The following is a 22276-nucleotide window of genomic DNA, read 5'->3' on the forward strand; positions in this document are numbered from 1 at the left end:
GTTACGCTCCCTCCACATGTGGAGGAGCGTAACAAACTGGCCGCATAGTCGCATAAGGAGACTAACTCTGAGGCCGCACTCGCTGTCCTGATCCAAATAGTGCGATATGTTTCGAGTGATAGAGGTGAAGTTTATGATGTTGTTTCTTTGCAAATTCCCAATGTTTTTTGCGTCCAAATGTATTGGGAACTTTCATAATGATTGCATATTATCATTTTAGAAGAAAAAAAGAAAAATCTAAAAAGATCGTACATTAAGGCTTTAAGGCCCGTTCATACTACCACCGCATTTGCGATGCGATGCTTTGCGTTATCGCACTGCATCATACTGCAAACTACTGCATTGCGATATCGCAATAAAGTTAAATACATTTTAACTTGGAAATGCGACGAGTTGCATTGAATTACGGCAAAAGTAATCAATATATCGGCATCGCAAAGCAACGCATCGCAAATGCGATGGTACTATTGTAATGAAGCTACTTTTGGCCATTATGTTAAATGTATTTAAATTATCGTAGGCGTATTATATTACTATATAATGTGTGGTATAAATGTGCTGGTTAACTAAATAATGCTTTAATAGAAATGTAGACCTTAAAATTCAGCATGATCAGATAATTAATACAAGTAGGCCTTAAATTTCAGCATAATCAACTACAATGATGTCCGCGCTGCCCTGGCACGATCATACGCCCTCTATATTATTGTGGGCGGAGTCAACCTGGCTAGAAGTTGCAGCGCTAGACCAATCAGCTAATTCTGAGGAGTTGCGCATGAGCAATGAGACAGACTTTTGGCGTCGCTTTTTAAAACAAGTAGCGTCATTCCGACAGCAGACTTGATTCGTGAGAGACATAGTTTTTATTTAGCTCAATTATTTAGATTTACAGTTGATTTCTATTTCAACAGACAGAAGATCTGCAGGTGAGATGTAAAAGGGTTAGGAAAGCCACTGCCATGCCGGCAGTGGCCCATGCCAAATCCGGTATTTGGTACTAAATTTTAGGCCTAATTAATGACTAAATCAAATCTGGGCATGTAACTTTTTATGTATTGTAAGTCGGCTCGCTGATGATATGGAGGCTGATAGGCCTCCTGCAGGTTCCTGATGGAGATGTGGTTACTACAATGGCTGTGCAAAAGGTTGAGTCTTTGCTGTATAATATCTGGTATCTTCAGCCGTATGACCCATTTATGAGAGCTTCTTTGCTCCAAGGTGTCAATGCACATTTAAGATGACTGATACTGCCGGATGAAGCAAAGGTTAACCAGGGTTTTTAATTATTGGTTTAAGCTTAGCATAGACCGTTTGGCCTATGCAGTGTGCGTGCATCGGTTAAGCTTTTACCCCAGCCATTGTAGTGAACCATATCTCTGTCATAGAACCGAGCCATGTACTTGTTAAGCTAAATAACATCCCCCTCATTATTATAAATCAAAATCTTCCTGTGTCAACATTTGAACATCTAAAATAATAAACAACCCGCATGAGCGCAAATGGAGTCTTTTGCCAAATTATCATTATTTCAATACTGTATGCACGCATGTCTAAGGCATGAAGAAGCCTAGGCATAAGCCGCGTGATATTTAATGCGTGTTTTCGAATAGGTATTTAATGCTTGAGGTCGGCTGGCCTGGTGCTCGTAATTTGGTGTTAAAAATAACACTTTCTCTTTTAAAGACTCCCTTTCTGTATCTTGCTAGGTTATGCGTTAAACTTTAGGCCTAAATAACAGGTAGGCATTTGCTCTTTGTAAGCTTATGTATAAATGCCTTGTCATTTCTATCCCTCAGTACAAGCTAGTACAGCACGTAAATCCGCACCGAAAATATTGTATTAACTTACGGCATTGACTACGACTTTGTGTAGACAGCTATTGCTGTTGATAAAATCCAGTGACAAAAGGGAAATATGACTGTGAACATTCTACATCTTGTGTTTCGCCTGCTTTACTATATAATTAGGCCGTCCATTTACATGTCATTGTGACTCCCAGCACGGGTCCGTCCCGTCCGTAAAAATGGTCTATCGCCCTCATATTATTCTCATAATCCCCTCCCGGTTCTCCTGTTACACTGGCGTAGCGCGGCAGGATAAATTTTCTTTTCTATCAGGAAAATTGACCTCAAATTTTATTTTAAAAATCAGGAAAATGGAGAGTTTTATGAGAGAGTACCGAACCAGGATAGTAACTTTCCAATCTGGTGAAAATGGTTACAAAAGGGTAAAAAAAAAAAATTAAAAAATGTAATGCCCTGTCAAAGCTTACGTCAGATCCGATTTTGGATAAAAGAAATCAGGATGTTCCGTTAAAAATGGATTTATAATAGACATGGGGCATCAGTCTCCATAATTAGTGAGCCTAATCATGTTTTTGAGCAAATCACTGTAGAAACGGGTCGTATTAGAGCCTATTGATTAATTAAAAAGGTTTTGATTCAAATGTGTTATGAAATTAAAGGTAGGCAGTAAGCTAGGCTATGAGCAAGAAATGTGAGTAGCAAACACTCCTATAGGCCTACATGGTATCGTTAGGACAAAATTTCCTGCATGATCACAACTGTTAAGTAAATGTTCAAAATTGGTTTTAACGGAAAGTATACATCAGAGTCTGGTGAGGTATTAAAACAAAGATATTGTGGTGCTGTGCATGTCTTGTTATAAATATATAAATAAACAAACACTTCCTGGCCCTAAGAAGCGTGAACATAGATGAAATTTGTTTAAATTGGAGAAAATTTAAATTGACGTTGAAACTGAAATTAAGCAAATATAATTAAGGAGGGTCTATTTTATATCTGCAGGAAAATCAGCGTTAAAATTTGGAAAGATGGAAACCCAAGAAAGTAACGTGATTTTACGATCGGGGAAGCAAATAAGATCAGCGAGTAATCAGCCCTCAAATGAGCAAATTTCAGTGCAAGAAGGTGCGAGCGCTAGCTCTGCAAATGGAACGACAAATCAAACCCCAGTCCCTGTCAGAGAGGCCCCTGGTCCTTCTAATAACCAAGAAAATAGAGATGGTCTATCTGATGGTTCTGTGCGTAGAAAGAACACAGAGACTGTGAGCCATTCCATTCCTCAGGTTCTAGAGGAGGAAGAGGAAGTCCCTTTTGAAGATGCGAGTGCCCTTCATGAATGGGCTGGTGGTGATCAAGGTAACGATCTTGCTGGTATGGTCAAAGAAATTCGAGAAAGTCTATCTCAGTTAGAGCTCGTCTCCAAAAGAGATCAAAATACCCAGCAGATCTCTAGTAACCCAACTCCACTCAGGCCTTCTGAATCTAGACCAAATCGCAGAAAAACTGAAAGTAAGCCACGAACTTACGATGGTACTTCTTCCTGGCCTGATTACCTGATACAGTTCAGAATGATTGCGAAATTAAATGGGTGGGCTGAGGAGGAAAAATTGTTGCACTTAGGAGGATCTTTGGACGGTGTTGCTCGTGAGATTTTGGGGATATAGATGTTAGTAAGCGAGATACCTTTGAAGGCCTAGTCCAATGTATGGAAGATCGTTTTGGGCCTAGTAGGAAAGAGGAGATCTTTAAGACACTGTTGTGGAGCAAAGTTCAGAAACCAAACGAAGATTTCCCAGATTTGGCTTATGGTACTCGGCGCATGGTGCGAAATGCTTACCCCAATGCTTCATTTGACATGTTGGAGCTAATGTCCAAAGATCACTTCATGAAAGCAATTAGAGATCCTCATATTCAGTATATGGTACAGTTCAAAGAACCTGACACCCTTGATGAAGCCATTCGCACTGCAATTAAACTAGCTGCTCGCGAAGAAAACGGAAATTCAAAAACTGGGGGTACAAAGGTAGTATCGGTTTGCCGATCTATCCGATCAGAAAACCCGGATGAAACTGTTGCCCGTAGCCTAGTTAGCCTTGATAAGAGGGTGAGCAACCTTCAGGGTCAACTTGAGCAACTGTTAAACATGATGAAAAATATGAAATTTTCTGAGCAACCCCGTCATGTCAGAGAACCATTCCCAAGCTCCAACACCATTAGACCTACATGTTACTTCTGCAATAAGAAGGGTCATGTCCAAAGAGACTGCCCACGTAGAAATCAGAGAGCAAATTATCACTAAAAATTAGATCAAGTTGATCTCAAGGGTCGGAGTTAAACACCAGAAAGACCCTTTGCAGCGAATGAAAACATTAAACTGAGAAAGGATGGTGAATATAATCAAAAAAGGTTCAAGATGTAGATTTATCTTGATATTGATTCTGGCTCATTTGTCACTGAATTCTAATATTTATGAATAAACTCCTGTCACATTTAAACCTCCGTTTCTTTGACATTTCATCATGTTCATGATGACCGCTAGCGTGTAAATTGAAGTTAAAAGAAAAAGGCATTTTCAAATTAGATATATACGTAGATAATAAAACAATTGAGCATGGGTAGCCGTAATAGATGATAGCTTGGGCTACGATTTCTGTGCGCATCATTATGGTTGTTTAGATCTATAGTCAGTGGTGAGTTACCATTTGGGGAGTTACCCTGGTTAAAAACAAGTACAAAAAAAAGTACTGTACTTTTTATGTACTTTAAAAAAATGTACTTTTTTGGAACGCGAAATAAGTACATTTAAAGTATAAAAAAGTATAAGAAAAGAAAAGTACACTAAAAGTATAAACAGACCAAAAGTACATAAAAAGTATACTTTTTAGCCATAGGAAAAGTATACTTTATTTGGCAGTGTGAAAAGTATACTTTTTAATACTTTAAATGTACTTATTTCGCGTTCCAAAAAAGTACATTTTTTAAAAGTACATAAAAAGTACAGTATACTTTATTTAGCGATAGGAAAAGTATACTTTATTTGGCCATGTGAAAAGTATACTTTTTTGGTCTTGTGAAAAGTATACTTTTCACATGGCCAAATAAAGTATACTTTTCAAATGGCCAAATAAAGTATACTTTTCACATGGCCAAATAAAGTATACCATGCTCTACATATGGCTTAATAAATTATACTTAACATATGATTAAATTTGAAAATTTTCTTGTTGTAAGAAATTAGAAAAAGAATATTTTTAACTACTATGGTTGCTTTCTTGTCCAGGTAACACCACACATGTCAAGTTCAAATGCCTTAATTGTCCCTTCCTCCCGGGCACATTATTGCAACACATCAACAACAAATGTACAATAATACAAACAATATTATAATATAAATCAATACAAAATCAGATTAATGTTGAATAGTTCATGCATCAAGCCCGGTATAGGCATTTTGGAACAAATGTGTTTACAAGTTATTTGCTTTGAAATTACACAATTATGTTCTTGGTGGAGCGAACTGAAAATCGCAGGTTGTTCGAAATTTGTGCAGCTGAAACATGAAAATGATGAAATGATCTGTTGCCCCACTGGTTTCTGGCAACTACATGTAGCTGTTTCTTGAAGAAGTCTTTGTGTAGCAGAACGGAGATTACAAGCTGGTGATACAGTTCTGGACCTGATATATACGAAGTCTTGTGGACAACAAATTTCTTTGTTCAAAAGTAGCTAATGCAGATCATGTAAAAACAGGTGTAGGCCTAATGTGGTTTCATATGTAGAACTATATGTTCATGCATGCCACTGGTAGCACTTTATACAATGTTTCGAGTTATCTGTATAGTCTGTGCAGTTGAGTCTTGTGATGCCATGCAACAGAGTTGCCAATGTCTATCGTTGAGGTTATTGAATTCCTCAAACATATAGCACATTATACCATTGACCATATGGGTACGGAGAATTCAGCAGTGTTGTATGTTGACTGCATGGGCACTCATGAATGAAGCTGAATGAGCGTGTAAGCTTACCCAATTATCAGCATTATATGGCATTTCTTGGTGTACAAAATATTTTAAACAATAACAAACACATGGTACCTTCTTTTGTGTCCATTGAATGCAATCAGAAATCCAAGTCATAGCATAATTATATCCATGTAAAATCCACAAAATGATAGCTCCCATCTTAATATGCCATGTCAAAAACAGCTTCAAACTGAATGACAGTTATTTTTCAAATCCACAACAATATTGTCATGTGACAATTTGCATATCAGGTCAAATGCTAATCCAAGAAAAGTACAAATTAAGTACACTAAAAAGTATATTAAAAGTACAGTTGGTGACCTCCCAGAAAAGTACAAATTAAGTACAATGGTGCTTTTGAAAAAATGTCTGAGTCTGAAAAAGTATATTTTAAGTACATTTCATGAGGTCCAAAAAAGTTTAAGTCCAAGAAAAGTACAAATTAAGTACAGAAAAGTACAAATAAAGTACTTGTTGATGGGCAAAATCTTTGGAGTCAAAGAAAAGTACAAATAAAGTATAGAAAAGTATAATAAAAGTACAAAAAATTTTAACAAAGGGAGAAAAAGTACATTCAAAGTATACTTTAATTGTACTTTTAACTCGAAAAGTACAATAAAAGTACTTAAAAGTACACATAAAGTATACTTTATTTGTACTTATTTTTAACCAGGGTACCCAAGTCACCATGCTATTGACGAGTTCATTGAATCGCAATGTTGTAGTATATTATAGCTAGCAATCAAGATGTGATATTGCCGCCTGATGTGAGTGAATTAATGCTTATTCCTGCATTCTTCATAGATATGCCCTATTTTTTATGTGGAGTTGTTGAGCCTATACCTTTGAGATTACTGAGAAATGTGATTAAGTGTAACCAAAGGAGTTGGTAATCCAAGTGATGAAATTCAGAAAATTGATAAAGAGACCGTTTTGCTACTTGAGCCGATTTTAAAGTCGGAAATAGTGATTCAGTTATTCAGAGTTTTAATAAAGAAGAACTTAAACAACGTCAATAAGACCCCGAAATTGGGTAGGTTATAGATGTTACGCCGATAGTACTCAGAAACCGAAATGCAAGAAGTGAGTACTCGTAATCTAACATTCTGTAGAAATTGGGAATGTTGGCGATGACTTGGTATAACAGAAGGGTGTTCTGCCTTATACGGTTGATTAGGGATCCCTTGAAATATGCCAGGGTAGTGTTTCCTAAAAAAATTGCGTAAAAGTGCACATTACGACAATTGCACGATGCGAGATGTTCTGGGCATTTGGGTCAAGACAAAATTTTCGAACGTGTTAAGGAACACTACTTGTGGGTGGGGCAGCATCGGGAGGTCGTTGAATGGGTACAAAATGTCCCAAATGCATACAAAAGCTGAAACCCACGACTACGTAAAACCCTCCATAACAAGCCACAATGTTGATGCCCCGATGGAGCGATTATAGATGGATGTATACTGCCCTTGCCAGTAACAGACCAGTAATGCGTTTCATGTTGTGTATTGGAGAAAAGTTCTCCAAATGTGTAACTTCTATACCCTTGCCAAATCAAGATGCTGGTAAACCATTGCTTAAGTTCTGATTTACCATATTATAAGTATTTTGGAGTTCCAAAAAAAGTATACATTCAGATCTATAGGTAAATGTTGAAACTAATGAAAGTAAACTTTTTAGTCAATGATGGTACTCATGCTCATAGTAGACGTGTTAGGAGTACGTAAGAGTAGAACCACTAGAAAATAAAAACAGGACCTTATAACAGGTGCTCAAATTAAATACTCAACAAAATCAGAAAGACTGGGATTTTATCTCCCGTATGTAAATATGGCCTACAGATCGTCTGTGCAGAGCATAGCACTGGGTTTACACCCTGAGGTATTTCCAGGTAGAAATGTGAAGTTGCCCGTAGAATCTGGTATTTTAGGCCTGCTAAGAAAAAGGGGCGTGCAAAAATTAAAATCTTTCTGGGACGGTCATATAGGCCTACACCAGCGTTGAACAAACAAATCGTAGGCCTATTTTAGACCGTATGGTGGTAACGTAAGAAAACTAGAGCTGGACATATCTGAAGCTATATAAGCGAAGAAATCGATGATTTTTATGAGTCATAAGACGTTAGGCCTATGACTGCTGATATCCCAGAAACCCGGTCAAAAGGGGACGAATACTAAAAGAAACCCATGTGGTATGGGATCAGTAGATAAATAGCAGATAACAAGGCCTACTAAAATAATACATCGTAGGAAATATATGCATGACACGTCTATCAGTCTGAACAGGAAGTGGCAAAAATAAAACTTTTGTGATTAAAAACGTTCGAGAAATACGTTTGTTTGGTTTTATCAGATTTCAAAATAAGTCCTTGGTAAATAAATAATAAAAGAAAATTTATAAAATAGAAATATGAGGGTTTATCCTCATCTAAATAGAAATATGAGGGTGTATCCTCATCTAAATAGAAATATGAGGTTTATCCTCATCTATGAGGGTTATCCTCATGACGCCAACTCTGGAAGCAGTGTTTTCGAACAAGAATTCACCTCCAACTTTAGCGGACGGTAAAACGCGTGCGCACAGATACGGCCAATCGGAAACGTGGCTAATCTTAGTTGTCAAGCAAACCATAGATGTTAAATGAGCAAACGGAGCTGTATGTGCTACTCCTGGCGACCACGACACGGTGTCTCAACCAAACAGGAAGCTAAATGGCATTGGATTTTGAATTCGGAGATATACCAAAAAGAAAATAATATTCAAGAATGTGTATTTCATGATGCGTTCTCTTTGTAACAAAATATATATTTGATGGTTGTTTATGACAACCGGACAAGGGAAATAAATTTTATTATTAAATGCTAACAGTAAAGGTTGTGAGGAAAGCCTATGGTAATCCGAATACGTGCTGCTCTGGCATGTTCGACCACCACTGTTTGGGGCATTTAAATACTGGTTTAATAGCTTTTAATCATTTTTTGTTTTTAGAAAGGTCCTGATGTTTTAACATCAGGTGACTTTCGAATACTTGCTACTTGGGCAGGTGCACTGGAAGTTGACCAGTTTTTGTTCATAAAAAAAAAAAAAATTATGGCTGAGAGGCGTGATGATTCCAAATGGTTTCAATTACTGCATTGTTTTAGCTTTAAATCTGATGTCAGAGTTGCGCTAATTTTCAAGCAAAGAATTTAACATGCTTTAGCATGGCTTAAGAATGTTTTTTCAAAGGTGTAGGTCCTGTATGAATTCCCAGTATAGCTCAGTATGGTAGTTGTTTTCAAAACACGGGTATCAACCAAAACTTTTTGATAAAAGTTTCTGCGCACGCGTATTGTCATCAAATGTTTTCTTTGACACTCGCGAAATCTCAGTTTGTTTCTCTAAAATTGTTGATCGTGATTCCTCAGCCATAATTTGTGACATTGTTATATGTTTGAATTCTTCTAAGAACCCTTGAAATAATTCAAGAGTATTGTTCAATTGTTGGTTTTAGAAACAATAATAAAAATTTAGAAGGTTCGCTTAAATATAGAATGTTTCTTTTGTTAAATCCTGAAAATTTCGGATGACCTTTGACCGTATTTCCAGCTGCAGGATGTAAACAAAGGTACAAACAGGTATGAATGTGAAACCGTGTAAAAGGTCGATCCTTAAGATACAAATTCAGAAACATTTTGGTAAGTTGGGATATGGTCAGAGTAATCATAATGTATGGGTACGTCAGTTGACATTTATGGTGGATCTGTGAGGTCTTTCTACTGTGTTGTTTTGAAGAAAATAGGATGCACAAAGGTTAAGCTTCTGGTACTAAAACGTACTGGCAGTGGGAAATAAGCTCTGCGTGAGTTAACCTGTGTGTAGTAGAAGTAACCTCATAGATTACCGTGGTGTGCAGATGATGTACTTGTTTATAAAGATTTCATGTGAGTCTTACTGGTTCAGAAAGTCGCTTCATTATTTTTATTGTTTGTAGTATGTCAGATTATTTCCCCTGAAATAATCTTCCGCCTGATTGGGAGGAATGTAATGAAGCTACTTTTGGCCATTATGTTAAATGTATTTAAATTATCGTAGGCGTATTATATTACTATATAATGTGTGGTATAAATGTGCTGGTTAACTAAATAATGCTTTAATAGAAATGTAGACCTTAAAATTCAGCATGATCAGATAATTAATACAAGTAGGCCTTAAATTTCAGCATAATCAACTACAATGATGTCCGCGCTGCCCTGTTCTGCACGATCATCGCCTCTATATTATTGTGGGCGGAGTCAACCTGGCTAGAAGTTGCAGCGCTAGACCAATCAGCTAATTCTGAGGAGTTGCGCATGAGCAATGAGACAGACTTTTAGCGTCGCTTTTAAAACAAGTAGCGCATTCCGACAGCAGACTTGATTCGTGAGAGACATAGTTTTTATTTAGCTCAATTATTTAGATTTACAGTTGATTTCTATTTCAACAGACAGAAGATCTGCAGGTGAGATGTAAAAAGGGTTAGGAAAGCCACTGCCATGCCGGCAGTGGCCCATGCCAAATCCGGTATTTGGTACTAAATTTTAGGCCTAATTAATGACTAAATCAAATCTGGACATGTAACTTTTATGTATTGTAAGTCGGCTCGCTGATGATATGGAGGCTGATAGGCCTCCTGCAGGTTCCTGATGGAGATGTGGTTACTACAATGGCTGTGCAAAAGGTTGAGTCTTTGCTGTATAATATCTGGTATCTTCAGCCGTATGACCCATTTATGAGAGCTTCTTTGCTCCAAGGTGTCAATGCACATTTAAGATGACTGATACTGCCGGATGAAGCAAAGGTTAACCAGGGTTTTTAATTATTGGTTTAAGCTTAGCATAGACCGTTTGGCCTATGCAGTGTGTCGTGCATCGGTTAAGCTTTTACCCCAGCCATTGTAGTGAACCATATCTCTGTCATAGAACCGAGCCATGTACTTTTAAGCTAAATAACATCCCCCTCATTATTATAAATCAAAATCTTCCTGTGTCAACATTTGAACATCTAAAATAATAAACAACCCGCATGAGCGCAAATGGAGTCTTTTGCCAAATTATCATTATTTCAATACTGTATGCACGCATGTCTAAGGCATGAAGAAGCCTAGGCATAAGCCGCGTGATATTTAATGCGTGTTTTCGAATAGGTATTTAATGCTTGAGGTCGGCTGGCCTGGTGCTCGTAATTTGGTGTTAAAAATAACACTTTCTCTTTTAAAGACTCCCTTTCTGTATCTTGCTAGGTTGCGTTAAACTTTAGGCCTAAATAACAGGTAGGCATTTGCTCTTTGTAAGCTTATGTATAAATGCCTTGTCATTTCTATCCTCAGTACAAGCTAGTACAGCACGTAAATCCGCACCGAAAATATTGTATTAACTTACGGCATTGACTACGACTTTGTGTAGACAGCTATTGCTGTTGATAAAATCCAGTGACAAAAGGGAAATATGACTGTGAACATTCTACATCTTGTGTTTCGTCTGCTTTACTATATAATTAGGCCGTCCATTTACATGTCATTGTGACCCCAGCACGGGTCCGTCCCGTCCGTAAAAATGGTCTATCGCCCTCATATTATTCTCATAATCCCCTCCCGGTTCTCCTGTTACACTATGAACGGACCTAGCGTTTCTCAGTCGTCATTCCAGGACGAACGAGGGCATCAGCGTATTGTGTCCTGTACTCACCGCCATCTTCTGATAATCCTGTAGGATCTTATCACATTGCTGCTCAGATAGTACAGGTACATTGGTGATGAAGCCATCACGCCAAAATTGAGCCACCTGCTCCTCACTTAGTTTGAATTTACCCCACTCACTAGCATTCTGTTGTGAATGAATACATAGGTAAATAAATAAATAAGTGAATAATTGACAATACAATGAAATAAATTATAAACAAATAAAAATAAATAAATAAATAAATAAATAAATAAATAAATAAATAAATAAATAAATAAATAAATAAATAAATAAATAAATAAATAAATAAATAAATAAATAAATAAATAAATAATATCAATATTAAGGGGCTGTGCAATAATGGGGGGCTATTTGACAAGCCAAAAGGGGGTGATAATAAAGTACAAAATACCCTGTGATATACATGAATCAACAGATAGTCTAACCTGACCGGCCTAACGCCCAAGGGCTTTTTGGTGAAGAAGGAAGGAATAAAGAGAGAAAACAAAGAAAGAAGTTGTTTGCTCTGGGTGGGATTCGAACCCGTGACCCCTCGCATGCCAAGCACTGGGTCGGCGACACTTTGCCATGGGTGTTGGGCTTCGCAGGCCAGCGAAACCGTGCCTATATATAACTTTAATAGGGCAATTGCGTCATTACACCATGTGCAGGGGCGTGCCCAGAAATCAGGACCCCGGGGGGCTGAAGTCTGAATGCATAATGTTGAATGGTGTTACATTGGCGTGCCAGCGCCGCAGACGCGCTTGCGCGACAGGGGGTGTCTGAGGGGGGATGTGCCCTCTCAGAATTTGAATGGAGCCACTTGGTGCAACATTTTTACACATTTATGAGTTATTTTCGGAGCATGTATATTTTAACAGATTTCCAACTGAGCCGCGGATTTTAGTTTTATAAGAACACGCATTTAATATTATTGGTTATTTTGGAGCATAGGCCTTTTATATGCATCTATTTATAGGATTTTTGACCGAGAATCTGACCGAAAAAGTGGCTATAAAATGCATTCTAATTCCATTCAAAATTTGTGAAATAGGCCTATGGACCTACTTTTGGGCGCTTTTTTCTCCCCTTTTGATTTTAGGAGGTACTACGTCCCCCTCCCCCCATTGGCTATGCCACTCTCACTCCCTCCTCCCTTCCCTCCCTCTCTCTCTCTTTCTCCCTCTTTTTTTTTTTTTAAAGACCGGGGGCTGAAGCCCCCAAAGCCCCCAGACACGCGCGCCTGATGTGGGATGCACGCATACGAACAACGCATATATCAAGTAGTATTTTGTAGTACCTGGTACGGTTAGGGTTAATACATTGTTTTAGTTCACTCACAGAGTTCAAAGATCTATGTTTTAATATCAATGTTATAAAGGGGCTGTTCAATAATTGAAATTATGAGCATTGGGGGAGGGTAAAACTTACCCAGCACCTTTATGTATCATAAATGGAAATGGCTTAGGCAAACAGTGACGAAATGTTCATATATGCAAAATTTCCTGCTCGCTACGCATGCATTATACTAAACATCTAGAACCAAAACATTTTGGCATGTGCAAAGGGGGGGGGGGCAGGTATAGATTTTTGGCAGGCTATAAAGAAGGGGCAAGCAACTTTGGCCATAGACCATTTAAATGGTCTATGCTTTGGCAGGCCAGGAGGTAGCAATCCCCCCCCCGTTCATTAATTATTGCACAGTTCCTGACTCATTGAATACAATGCAATATAATCTATAATCGATGGCCTTGGCCTGTACATGGTTATTGCAACAGGGACAGAGTTTATTGGCACTGATGAAACCCAACATCATGATCCCATTGATTTACAAAATCTTTGCACAATACGTTTATGAAAAAAAAACCACACACGATAAAACAATGGCAAAAGGCTATAAGAAAAGCCTTCCAAGGGAGTATGTTAGATTATTTTCAACCCATACCTCCCCTGATATTGGGTTTACCTGGAGTGAGGGGTACTCCAGGGGGGCACTCAACTTTGGAAGTGACGACTATTCCCGATGACCCCCCTTTGTTTTTAGTTCGCTACCCAATGACCCCCTTTTTTGGTTGCGGCTACCCAATGACACCCTTTTTTCTAGATGTTCTAGAAGAGCATCATCAAAATGCAACAAAATAATGCCTAATCTTTCAAATTTTGCTCCATTTTTTCAAAATTATTATTTTTTTTTTTTTTTTTATCTTTTATTTTATTTGCTTCGTTGATTTCATCACATTATATATTTACATAACTCATTTGTTCTCACTTAACTAATTTCTGACTTTGCTAATTTCTACAATTTTTACTACATAAGCTTTCTGATTCTTAATTCAGAATGTAATAGACTGATCAAATCGGGATATTTCCCGTAACGATATTTACTAATTGACAGTTTACTAACACTTATTATTTTATTAATTGTAGTATTACATTTTCCTGCATGGTAGTAACCAAAGATAACATCTGCTTGTGTGGTTTTAATTTTAACATTGTAGTGTTGCAAAATTATTTTGTCCACTTCGCTCCATATCTTTTTATTTTTTTTGCAACCAAAAAAAAAGTGTTCAATATAATCTACTTCATTACAAATTTCACATACATTACTTTGTTCTTTTCCTATTTTGTTAAGAAAGACTTTTGTTGCATAAATATTACTGGTTATTTTCCAATTCAATGTCATTAGCCTAGGTTCTTTTGTTGCCAGAATATTTTTCCAAATTTTGCTCCAATTGAATTTCATATTTTTGAATTTATTTTCCCAAAAGGTTTGACATATTGGTTTAGTCGAAATCTTTGATAACATAGCTTTCCTATATAATTGTGTGGTGCAATTCATTAATGCAACAAAAGTTTTTCCATCATAAAAGTATATGTCCTTGTTAATAGCATTCTGCTGTTTATTTTTGCATGTCTTTAAAATTGCTTGTTTTAGAGCTAAATATTGTATACAAACACTGGCTGGCTGTGGAAACCTACTTTTGATTTCGTCTAGTGAATGAAAGACACCGCTTTTGATCATACAAGTCTGAAATACATATTATACCTCTTTTAGCCCATTCCTTGTAATAAAAAGTCTTACCTCTGCTAATTATACAAATATTGTTCCAAATAACTTCATCTCCCCAGTTTTGCACTTGGTTTTTGTCTTGAGTACTTTTTGTTGACAACCATACCTTGATTAGATTTCGGTAAAACATGGGCATCTCATTTATTATATATCTTACAACTGCATTGATATTTTCAAAATTACAGTTGCACTTAAAAATATGTACGCCTAACTGGGTTTTATTAATAATATATATATTTTTTCAAAATTATGCCGAAACTTTCAAAATTTTGCTCCATTTTTTCCAAATTTTCTACCCGATGACCCTTTTTTTGAAATCTAAGTTATACTCAATGACCCCCTTTTTTTCAAAATATTATACCCAATGACTCCCTTTTTTATTTTGTTTGTACCCAATGACCCCTTTTTTAAAATAACGCTTTGTTACCGATAGGCCCTACTTCGCGATACCGGTACTAGGCACATACCCGTCACTTCTAAAGTTGAGTGGCCTCCCCCCCGGGGGGTACTTGTATTCAGAGTTGTATATCATCCCTGGGATATCATCCTCAATACAAAAACAGGGGAAAGGGTCTTTTTTTGGGGTACTCACATATTATACTGGGGTTGCTTTTTTGCGAGAAAACCCCTTAACACTACACTGATACCACACACTGTGCCAAATCTATGACTGATGCTGGCGAATATGACAACTGATATTCAGAAGTATTTTCTTGGCAACCTTGAAATTGGGTTGTGGCAGGGAAGTTCAAAGTATCAGCAGTTCCAAATAGATATTTGTAACACTATCGTAGGATCTATATCAGTGCTTCCCATATTTTTTCCTGTGACCCAAATTTCATCAGATAAATATGGTGTGTCCCGATTAAGCATTTATACAGAAGTTGTTGGAGACACAATCAGTGGAGCACCGGGAAATTTTTTTCAAAGGCTGCAAAAAAAAGGACATACTGTTTTATACAGAAATGGACAAAAGGAAGGGTTTCACATACAGAGCCACACAATACTGGTTTTAGATTTAGCCTCAAACTTATTTATTGTTAAATTAATTTTCCTCAAAGGGTATTTTTTATGAAGAAAACACTTGCAATTTTGCTGAATTCTACATGCCATCTTTCAAGCAACTTTGTGTAACATGATATTAAAGTTATAGCTCTGTATGTGAAACAATTCTGTTTAAAATGTTATTACACTTATAGACCGATAATATTACCAGTGAGAAAGCTACACAGAACCTAGCCAAAAATTTCCTCTATGGAGTTGAACCTGTTGGGTTTTTTTTATTTACATACTGTCCTCCATTTATATTATTTGTTTTAGGCCAAATAAAAAAAATTTATCTCAAAGCTCCCGCACGCATTAGTTTATTCACCCGTATTAGTGAAAAGTGCAAAAAATATGATCGAAATGCCGTTTTGACAATTTTAGACCATGCTCTTTGATTACTTCACTTCAATACAATAGCAGCATCACACTATTGTTCAATACAACACTTCATACAGTAGAATAGGACTTTGAGGAAAATCTTTGGGAAAAAATAATAAAATAAAAACGCATTTCGAATTAACATTTTTATAATTTGGCCTTATTTCATTTTTTTTTTTTTTTTTCAGTCAAGTGCTCATGACCCACATTTGGGAGCCCTGATCTATATGGTATTTTGCTAACCCTATTGGATTGCCACTCTTGAGGACCAAAATAATCACCTCAACAAGGGCCCAACCTCAAATGATAATTGCCATTTGTGAATGTAGCATTTCAGTGAACATGTTATTGCCACAATGCATTGCAGGCAGAATGCAAAAAAGCACAAGTAGGACTTAGCCAGTGACTCGTCTGTCCGTGTTTAGCACAGGTAATTGGTATTGCATACTTGGACGGTGCGAAAATTGAAAAGGCCGTCCATACAATGGTGGCACTATGGGGAATTTGCCCCACCCCAATATTTTCTTTCCCCACTTTTGAGGCAAACTCCCCAAATTTCCACATTTTGCGGCCATTTTGAAATATGCGGCCCGAAAAATTTCTGGTGCCGCCACTGCGTCCATATTACAATTCGATAAAAATTGCAGATGAGATAAATTTATAGTACAATTTCCATCGAAAATTTTTTGCAAAAAGACCAATTTAAGCCTCTAAATGCAGTGTACAAGGAGGCAATTTTAGATGCATCATCATATCGCGGTCGGATCGTAGAACAACAGTTGTAGTATTGATATTGATAAATGTGCTGGCATATTTTGCCATGTGGTGGTGGCACCCTCACTGGCAGCAAATATCCTAGATCAGAACGGCCAATCGGGTCTGTGAACAGCCATTTTTTTATTCACCCTTGATGTTCTGACCAGGGAAGGGGGCTCCATGTCTGACGGGGAGGGGGGAACTGAGAAAGAGAATCTGAGTCGTGACAGGGGAGGTGGAACCGAGTCTGACTGGTGGGGGAAGTGAGTGTAACGGGGGATGGGGAAGTGAGTTTGATGGAGAGGGGGAAACCAAGTCTGACTAGGGGAGAGGGAACAAGAAGTTTTTCAGCAATTTTCAATGAGATTTTTTTTTCATTTTCACTTTCATGGGCTCGATGTGCCTCTATGATGTTTTGCCATGTCACAGTCACTGTTAACACTTGGCCCAATGAATTTAATAGCAAAAATTAGGTCAAAACCAAACTCTCTTCATCTACGGTACCTTAATATGTCACAGTCACTGTTAACACTTGGCCCAATGAATTTAATAGCAAAAATTAGGTCAAAACCAAACTCTCTTCATCTACGGTACCTTAATAGGATCAAACAATGTACCAGACGGCTTATGTAGCGTGCTCCAGTCTATGATACCAGGTTTGTATTCAGATGGCTCATCTCGGATCTGCAGAAGAAATAAGAAATATTACAACATATGCACAGTGTCATCATCCCTATTATCTTTGTGTCAAAAATTGCTGTGATAGTACGGCGAATCCACTTGTTTTTCAATAGCTACGCATGGCGATTTTGTTCAAGATAGGCCGAGGGACTCAGACTAAGCATATCATTTACACGATATGAGATACCACAGAGTTTCTATTCTACACGTTTTTATGATTTGCACATGCTCGACAGTATAGTACCCCATATGATGTTGCCATTACAAGAAAATTGATTTGTTGTCAGGTAAAACCCAGATTTTGTTTTCAATACCGTACACTAATTGGAAATTCAATACACTCAGCGGCGATTGCTGTTTTCTTTAAACGGATATATTTTACTGCATTTTCACCATAACGATTTTTAAATCGTACATTAAAAATGTGATATATTCAACTGTTTGAGAATTATAATCATATAAAAGGAACATGCCTATTGCCTAGCTTATTCAGCTCAGATCCACATGCTGTATAGAATATTAAATCACAAGTCTATAATACAATGCACCATATCGATCGAGACAGTATGCAACTTTCTTTATCTGCGTCAATAATAGAATATTGATTTAAATAGAATTGAATACATTTCTACATTTTGAGTTTGTACTTCACCACTGAGCAATCTAGCGATCGATTGCTAGCCAATCAGATAGGACTCCTTTTCTTGCGTTCGGTGAAATACCAATCGCCCGTCGCTCACCAACGGAGTATTAAGTCAAGATGTGATTCATTGCAGGGAAAAAATATTTATAATACAGGGTGTCGACACTGTGGGGTGTTTATGTTTTTCATGTGCTGTGACAATCAAGCCTCAAGCCCAGAGACTAACAAGTAGGCCTACTAGTCCTGTCAGCAAGACTTCAGTCTTTATCATAATGACATCTACGGACCTGAAGTCATGCTGCGGTATATAGGGATGCACTGTACGTTTAAGAAATTTAAACTTCAAGCATCAAGAAATATACCTTGTATTTGCCAGTTTTACCTCAGAGATGCTGTAGACCCTCTCTACACAGTGTAGAAACATCACAAGTAGAATGCTGCTCAATATGGTAAATCCAAATCATGAAAATTAAGACAATTTGCAGAGCAATATTTTGACCACTTTTGCACTAAGTAAATTACTCCCATGCAGATTGCAGGTTTTGCCAACTCAAGGAATTTTGAACCAACCCAAAAGATGAGATCAATGTAGATCAATTATCTCAAATTTGTGAGTATAGACTAGTACAGTGGGGTTAAAATCACGCCCAAACTCTGGTGCAATGGGATTAAAATCATCAGTGCATGCCAAACTGTCCTTGAGAGAGTTCCTCAGCTACAGAGCCCAAAATGAGCCCACATATTGTGATGTTTCTTATTTGTGGAATAGATGTTAATAGAGGGAACTGTAACTCGGTATGCCGAGTTACATATATATTATAGTTACTGGAACTAAGGCCAAGGAAAGTCGATTTTGAGTTTCCTGTCACCCGTGATTTTCCAAAAAATACCAATGAAAACTGGTTATATTTGCAAAAAAATTATGAATATCCCTTTATTTTTGTGGAAAAATCAAAATCAAAACATACATTTTGCTGTCAACCTTGCAGACTCTTTGTAATATACTTTTGAATCTCATTTGGGCTAAACATCCATCTTCAAGTGAGTGAGCAGCAAATAACAACACATTTTACATGCGTGTTGGTCATATAATGAAAGGCAGACAAATAATGAATAATGAATAATGAAAAAGTTACCTCACTTGTTTTCAGAAATTATGTGACGGGAAACTCAAAATTGACTGTTAGGGGCCTAAACATTAAAGTAACAAGCAATAAGCATGACAAGTAAGACTAATTTCAGGTTTATGCATTCGAATTTTTGAAAAAGACATTTTCTATAATTTTTTATTCAAGCCAAAGTTCCAAAACAATTGCGTGTAGTCCGAATAATCAAACCCAGAACAAAATATTAATTTTTGACATGATCCTGTTCTGGTAAATTGCGTGGTGCATTGACACATATCACATATGGCAGGACATGTATTAGAGAATAAATGATAGGATTTTATTTTGCCTATCCTCTACCGTGTGATAGACGACAGGCATGCAGGGCCAATATTTTGAGTAGTGGATGCCGATGCCGGCACAGCCGGTATCCACTACGATAAAAATATTGGACCTGCCTGTCGTCTATCATAGGTAGAGGATATGCAAAATAAAAATTCCTATCGTTTATTCTCATTCTTAGTCAGTTAAATATTATTTTAATAACTGTAAACAATGTTTTTAAAGCAAAAACTAAGTTACCGTCATAAAAACTCCCCTCATTATAAAATGAACGAAACTTGTTTACAACTTCACGTATTCTGTTGCGCGTATTGCTAGCGAGTTCGCGTATTCCGCACTAGTCTACGCATCCAGCGCGATACACACGCGCACCTCTACACGCGTGTTACGCATTATCGTGACGCATGATGACGTGGGGTCGTCTACGGCCGGATAGACGGCACCCGAAATCATGCGATTGTCCAATCAGAAATGTGTCTACGAACTAGACCACTCCCACTGACTAAGAATGTATTTTCATGGACGTACTTTAACTACTAAATCATTCAAGGAAGGTATTTTCCCGGGCCGGGGTATTTTATGCTAAAGTTAGTAAAATAAATAACTGAAAGGTCATAATTAACTGCCCAAGTCTGCACATATCTACCTAGCATAATCCTGGATATCAGCTGAAATTAAAATAACAGTTACTTACCTCAAATTCTGTCATTTTCTCGGTGAAATGAATCCGACAAAATATACGACACAACGCAACAACAACAACAACAATGTAGATCAGCTGATACCGTGATCATGTGACCATCTGCATCAGTTTCTTCCACACCACTCCACGCCATACATAAATTCTGCCAGTCACATTTCCCCAATATGAAATTTTTTTTAAGTAAAATTTTAATTTTAATATTACTTCATTAAAGTTTGGCGGAGGCGGGGTTCGAACTCACGGCGGCGGACAGCTTTGGATACACTATGAACCCAGCGCCTGAGACCACTCGGCTACCTGTCTTCTTGGAATTCATTTGAAACTTATTGGAAGATATAATCGCAACTTCAACATAGGCCTACCACGTGACAAGCAAAGGCAGAAAACGTACCATATTTTGGAATTTTATTTGCCTAAAAACATTTATGTGTACTATTAGCGCTCAATTATTGTTAACTGCGTGTTTTATACAAAAAAAAATCCAATAATGAACATGATAACTGGGCGTCTGTATGGACAATACATTATATCGATTTTGACACGTGCTTGTGTCTCAGTACATTTCCATGGTCAGTAAAATACTATAGAGGAAAACCTACCATTTTCTTGTATACACGTTCGATGTTTTTATCAATTACATAAAATTCCATTTTAGACCCCAAATGTTATTTCAGGAAATAACAGATTAGATTACCATAAAAACGAAACAGTAATCTATTGCCGGGTCTCATGTAATATTCACATAGGATTTTCAACGTTTTTTCTATCCTTATTCTTGCTCAATTAAAAAATATTTTGGCGTATATAAAATTGAAATAAAATTCTCTGCTTCTTAAACGACATCAAATGTGCCACAATTGGGTATCACGAATCGTTATATATGATGTGCAGTTAATATTCATATTTTCTTTTATACAGAGGATGCTTCAGTTTTGACAGGAAAAATATTATCTTGAAAACCCTCTCACTCGGTTATTTTAAAAAGGTAACCACGCTTCCCTAGAATGTGCAATAAATTAGCATTAAAATTTTTCTTATTCTAACAGCAAGCGTTTCTAGAATGTATTTTGGCGAAATGTGGTGTAAGTTTCTTCAACAGACAAGAGAACACACGCTGGGCGATTTTGCGTTGCCAAATTGAAATTCATGAACTTGTCATTTTGAATAGTGGTTTAAGGGCTCGGTCACCCACATTTGCACAGTATTTTTGTGGGACGGTATGCATCATATTGCATTCTGAATGCAAGGAATGTCCTTCTGATATCAAATAAATTTGATATTTTTGTAACTCTTGATATTATAGGCCTATTTTGTGAAATTAGACCTCACTTTATTTTTTGAAATTGGCGATACAAAACAAATTAAAATGACAAATGATTAAAAATTGATTTTTTTTTAGGCCTATTTATTTTTTTAATTCATTTTTCATATTTAACAGTCCTCGAAGTAAAAATGACAAATGGCTTCAATTGGGCCTTCATTGTCCAAAGGTTTCTCACCTCTATTGCCCCCGGACGCTGGTTGCCCTGATAGGCTATATCATATTTGTAGCCCTTTTGTAGGCCTACTTAGGCCTATTAGCCAATATTTGACTACTTTCGTCAAAGTTCCCCCCTTAAAAGTTGTCTTTCCCCACTTTGTTCACCCTCTGAAAAAGTGCTTGCTACGTCACTGCCTCTAAGGGGTCAAAAACCCTCTCAAACACCCTCTCCTCCCCCACTTTTCTGATAGGGTGAACGTCCCTGTTGGTGCCGCATGCGACGGATTCGCCGGTCATTTGTCGGACGTTGAACGATTGAATATAAAACGCCTGCAGGATTATTAGCGGCCACAACGCATAGAGAAACGAACGGGAATCGGACCCCCAAATCCGGTCATTTGTCGGACGTTGACCCCCAAATCCGGTCATTTGTCGGACGTTGAACGATCGAATATAAGACGCCTGCAGAATTATTAGCGGCCACAACGCATAGAGAAACGAACGGGAATCGGACCCCCAAATCCGGTCATTTGTCGGACATTGAACG

At 37.4% G+C, this 22276-nt stretch overlaps 1 protein-coding gene across 1 annotated transcript in view; it reads right to left on the reverse strand.

The window, feature by feature from the left end:
* Nucleotides 1-20329, reverse strand: part of LOC140169663 (phytanoyl-CoA dioxygenase domain-containing protein 1 homolog) — a 50969-nt gene extending 30640 nt beyond the window's left edge. Inside the window, exons 1-3 of the mRNA XM_072192949.1 lie at nucleotides 20241-20329; nucleotides 17369-17458; nucleotides 11530-11667 (exon numbers count right to left, since the gene is read on the reverse strand). Coding sequence (XP_072049050.1) covers nucleotides 11530-11667; nucleotides 17369-17458; nucleotides 20241-20255 — 243 coding nt within the window. The 5' untranslated portion in view covers nucleotides 20256-20329. The remainder of the gene's footprint in view (nucleotides 1-11529; nucleotides 11668-17368; nucleotides 17459-20240) is intronic.
* Nucleotides 20330-22276: the final 1947 nt, after the last annotated feature.

This window comes from Amphiura filiformis, chromosome 14 (assembly GCF_039555335.1).
Source record: "Amphiura filiformis chromosome 14, Afil_fr2py, whole genome shotgun sequence".
Taxonomy (NCBI): domain Eukaryota; kingdom Metazoa; phylum Echinodermata; class Ophiuroidea; order Amphilepidida; family Amphiuridae; genus Amphiura; species Amphiura filiformis.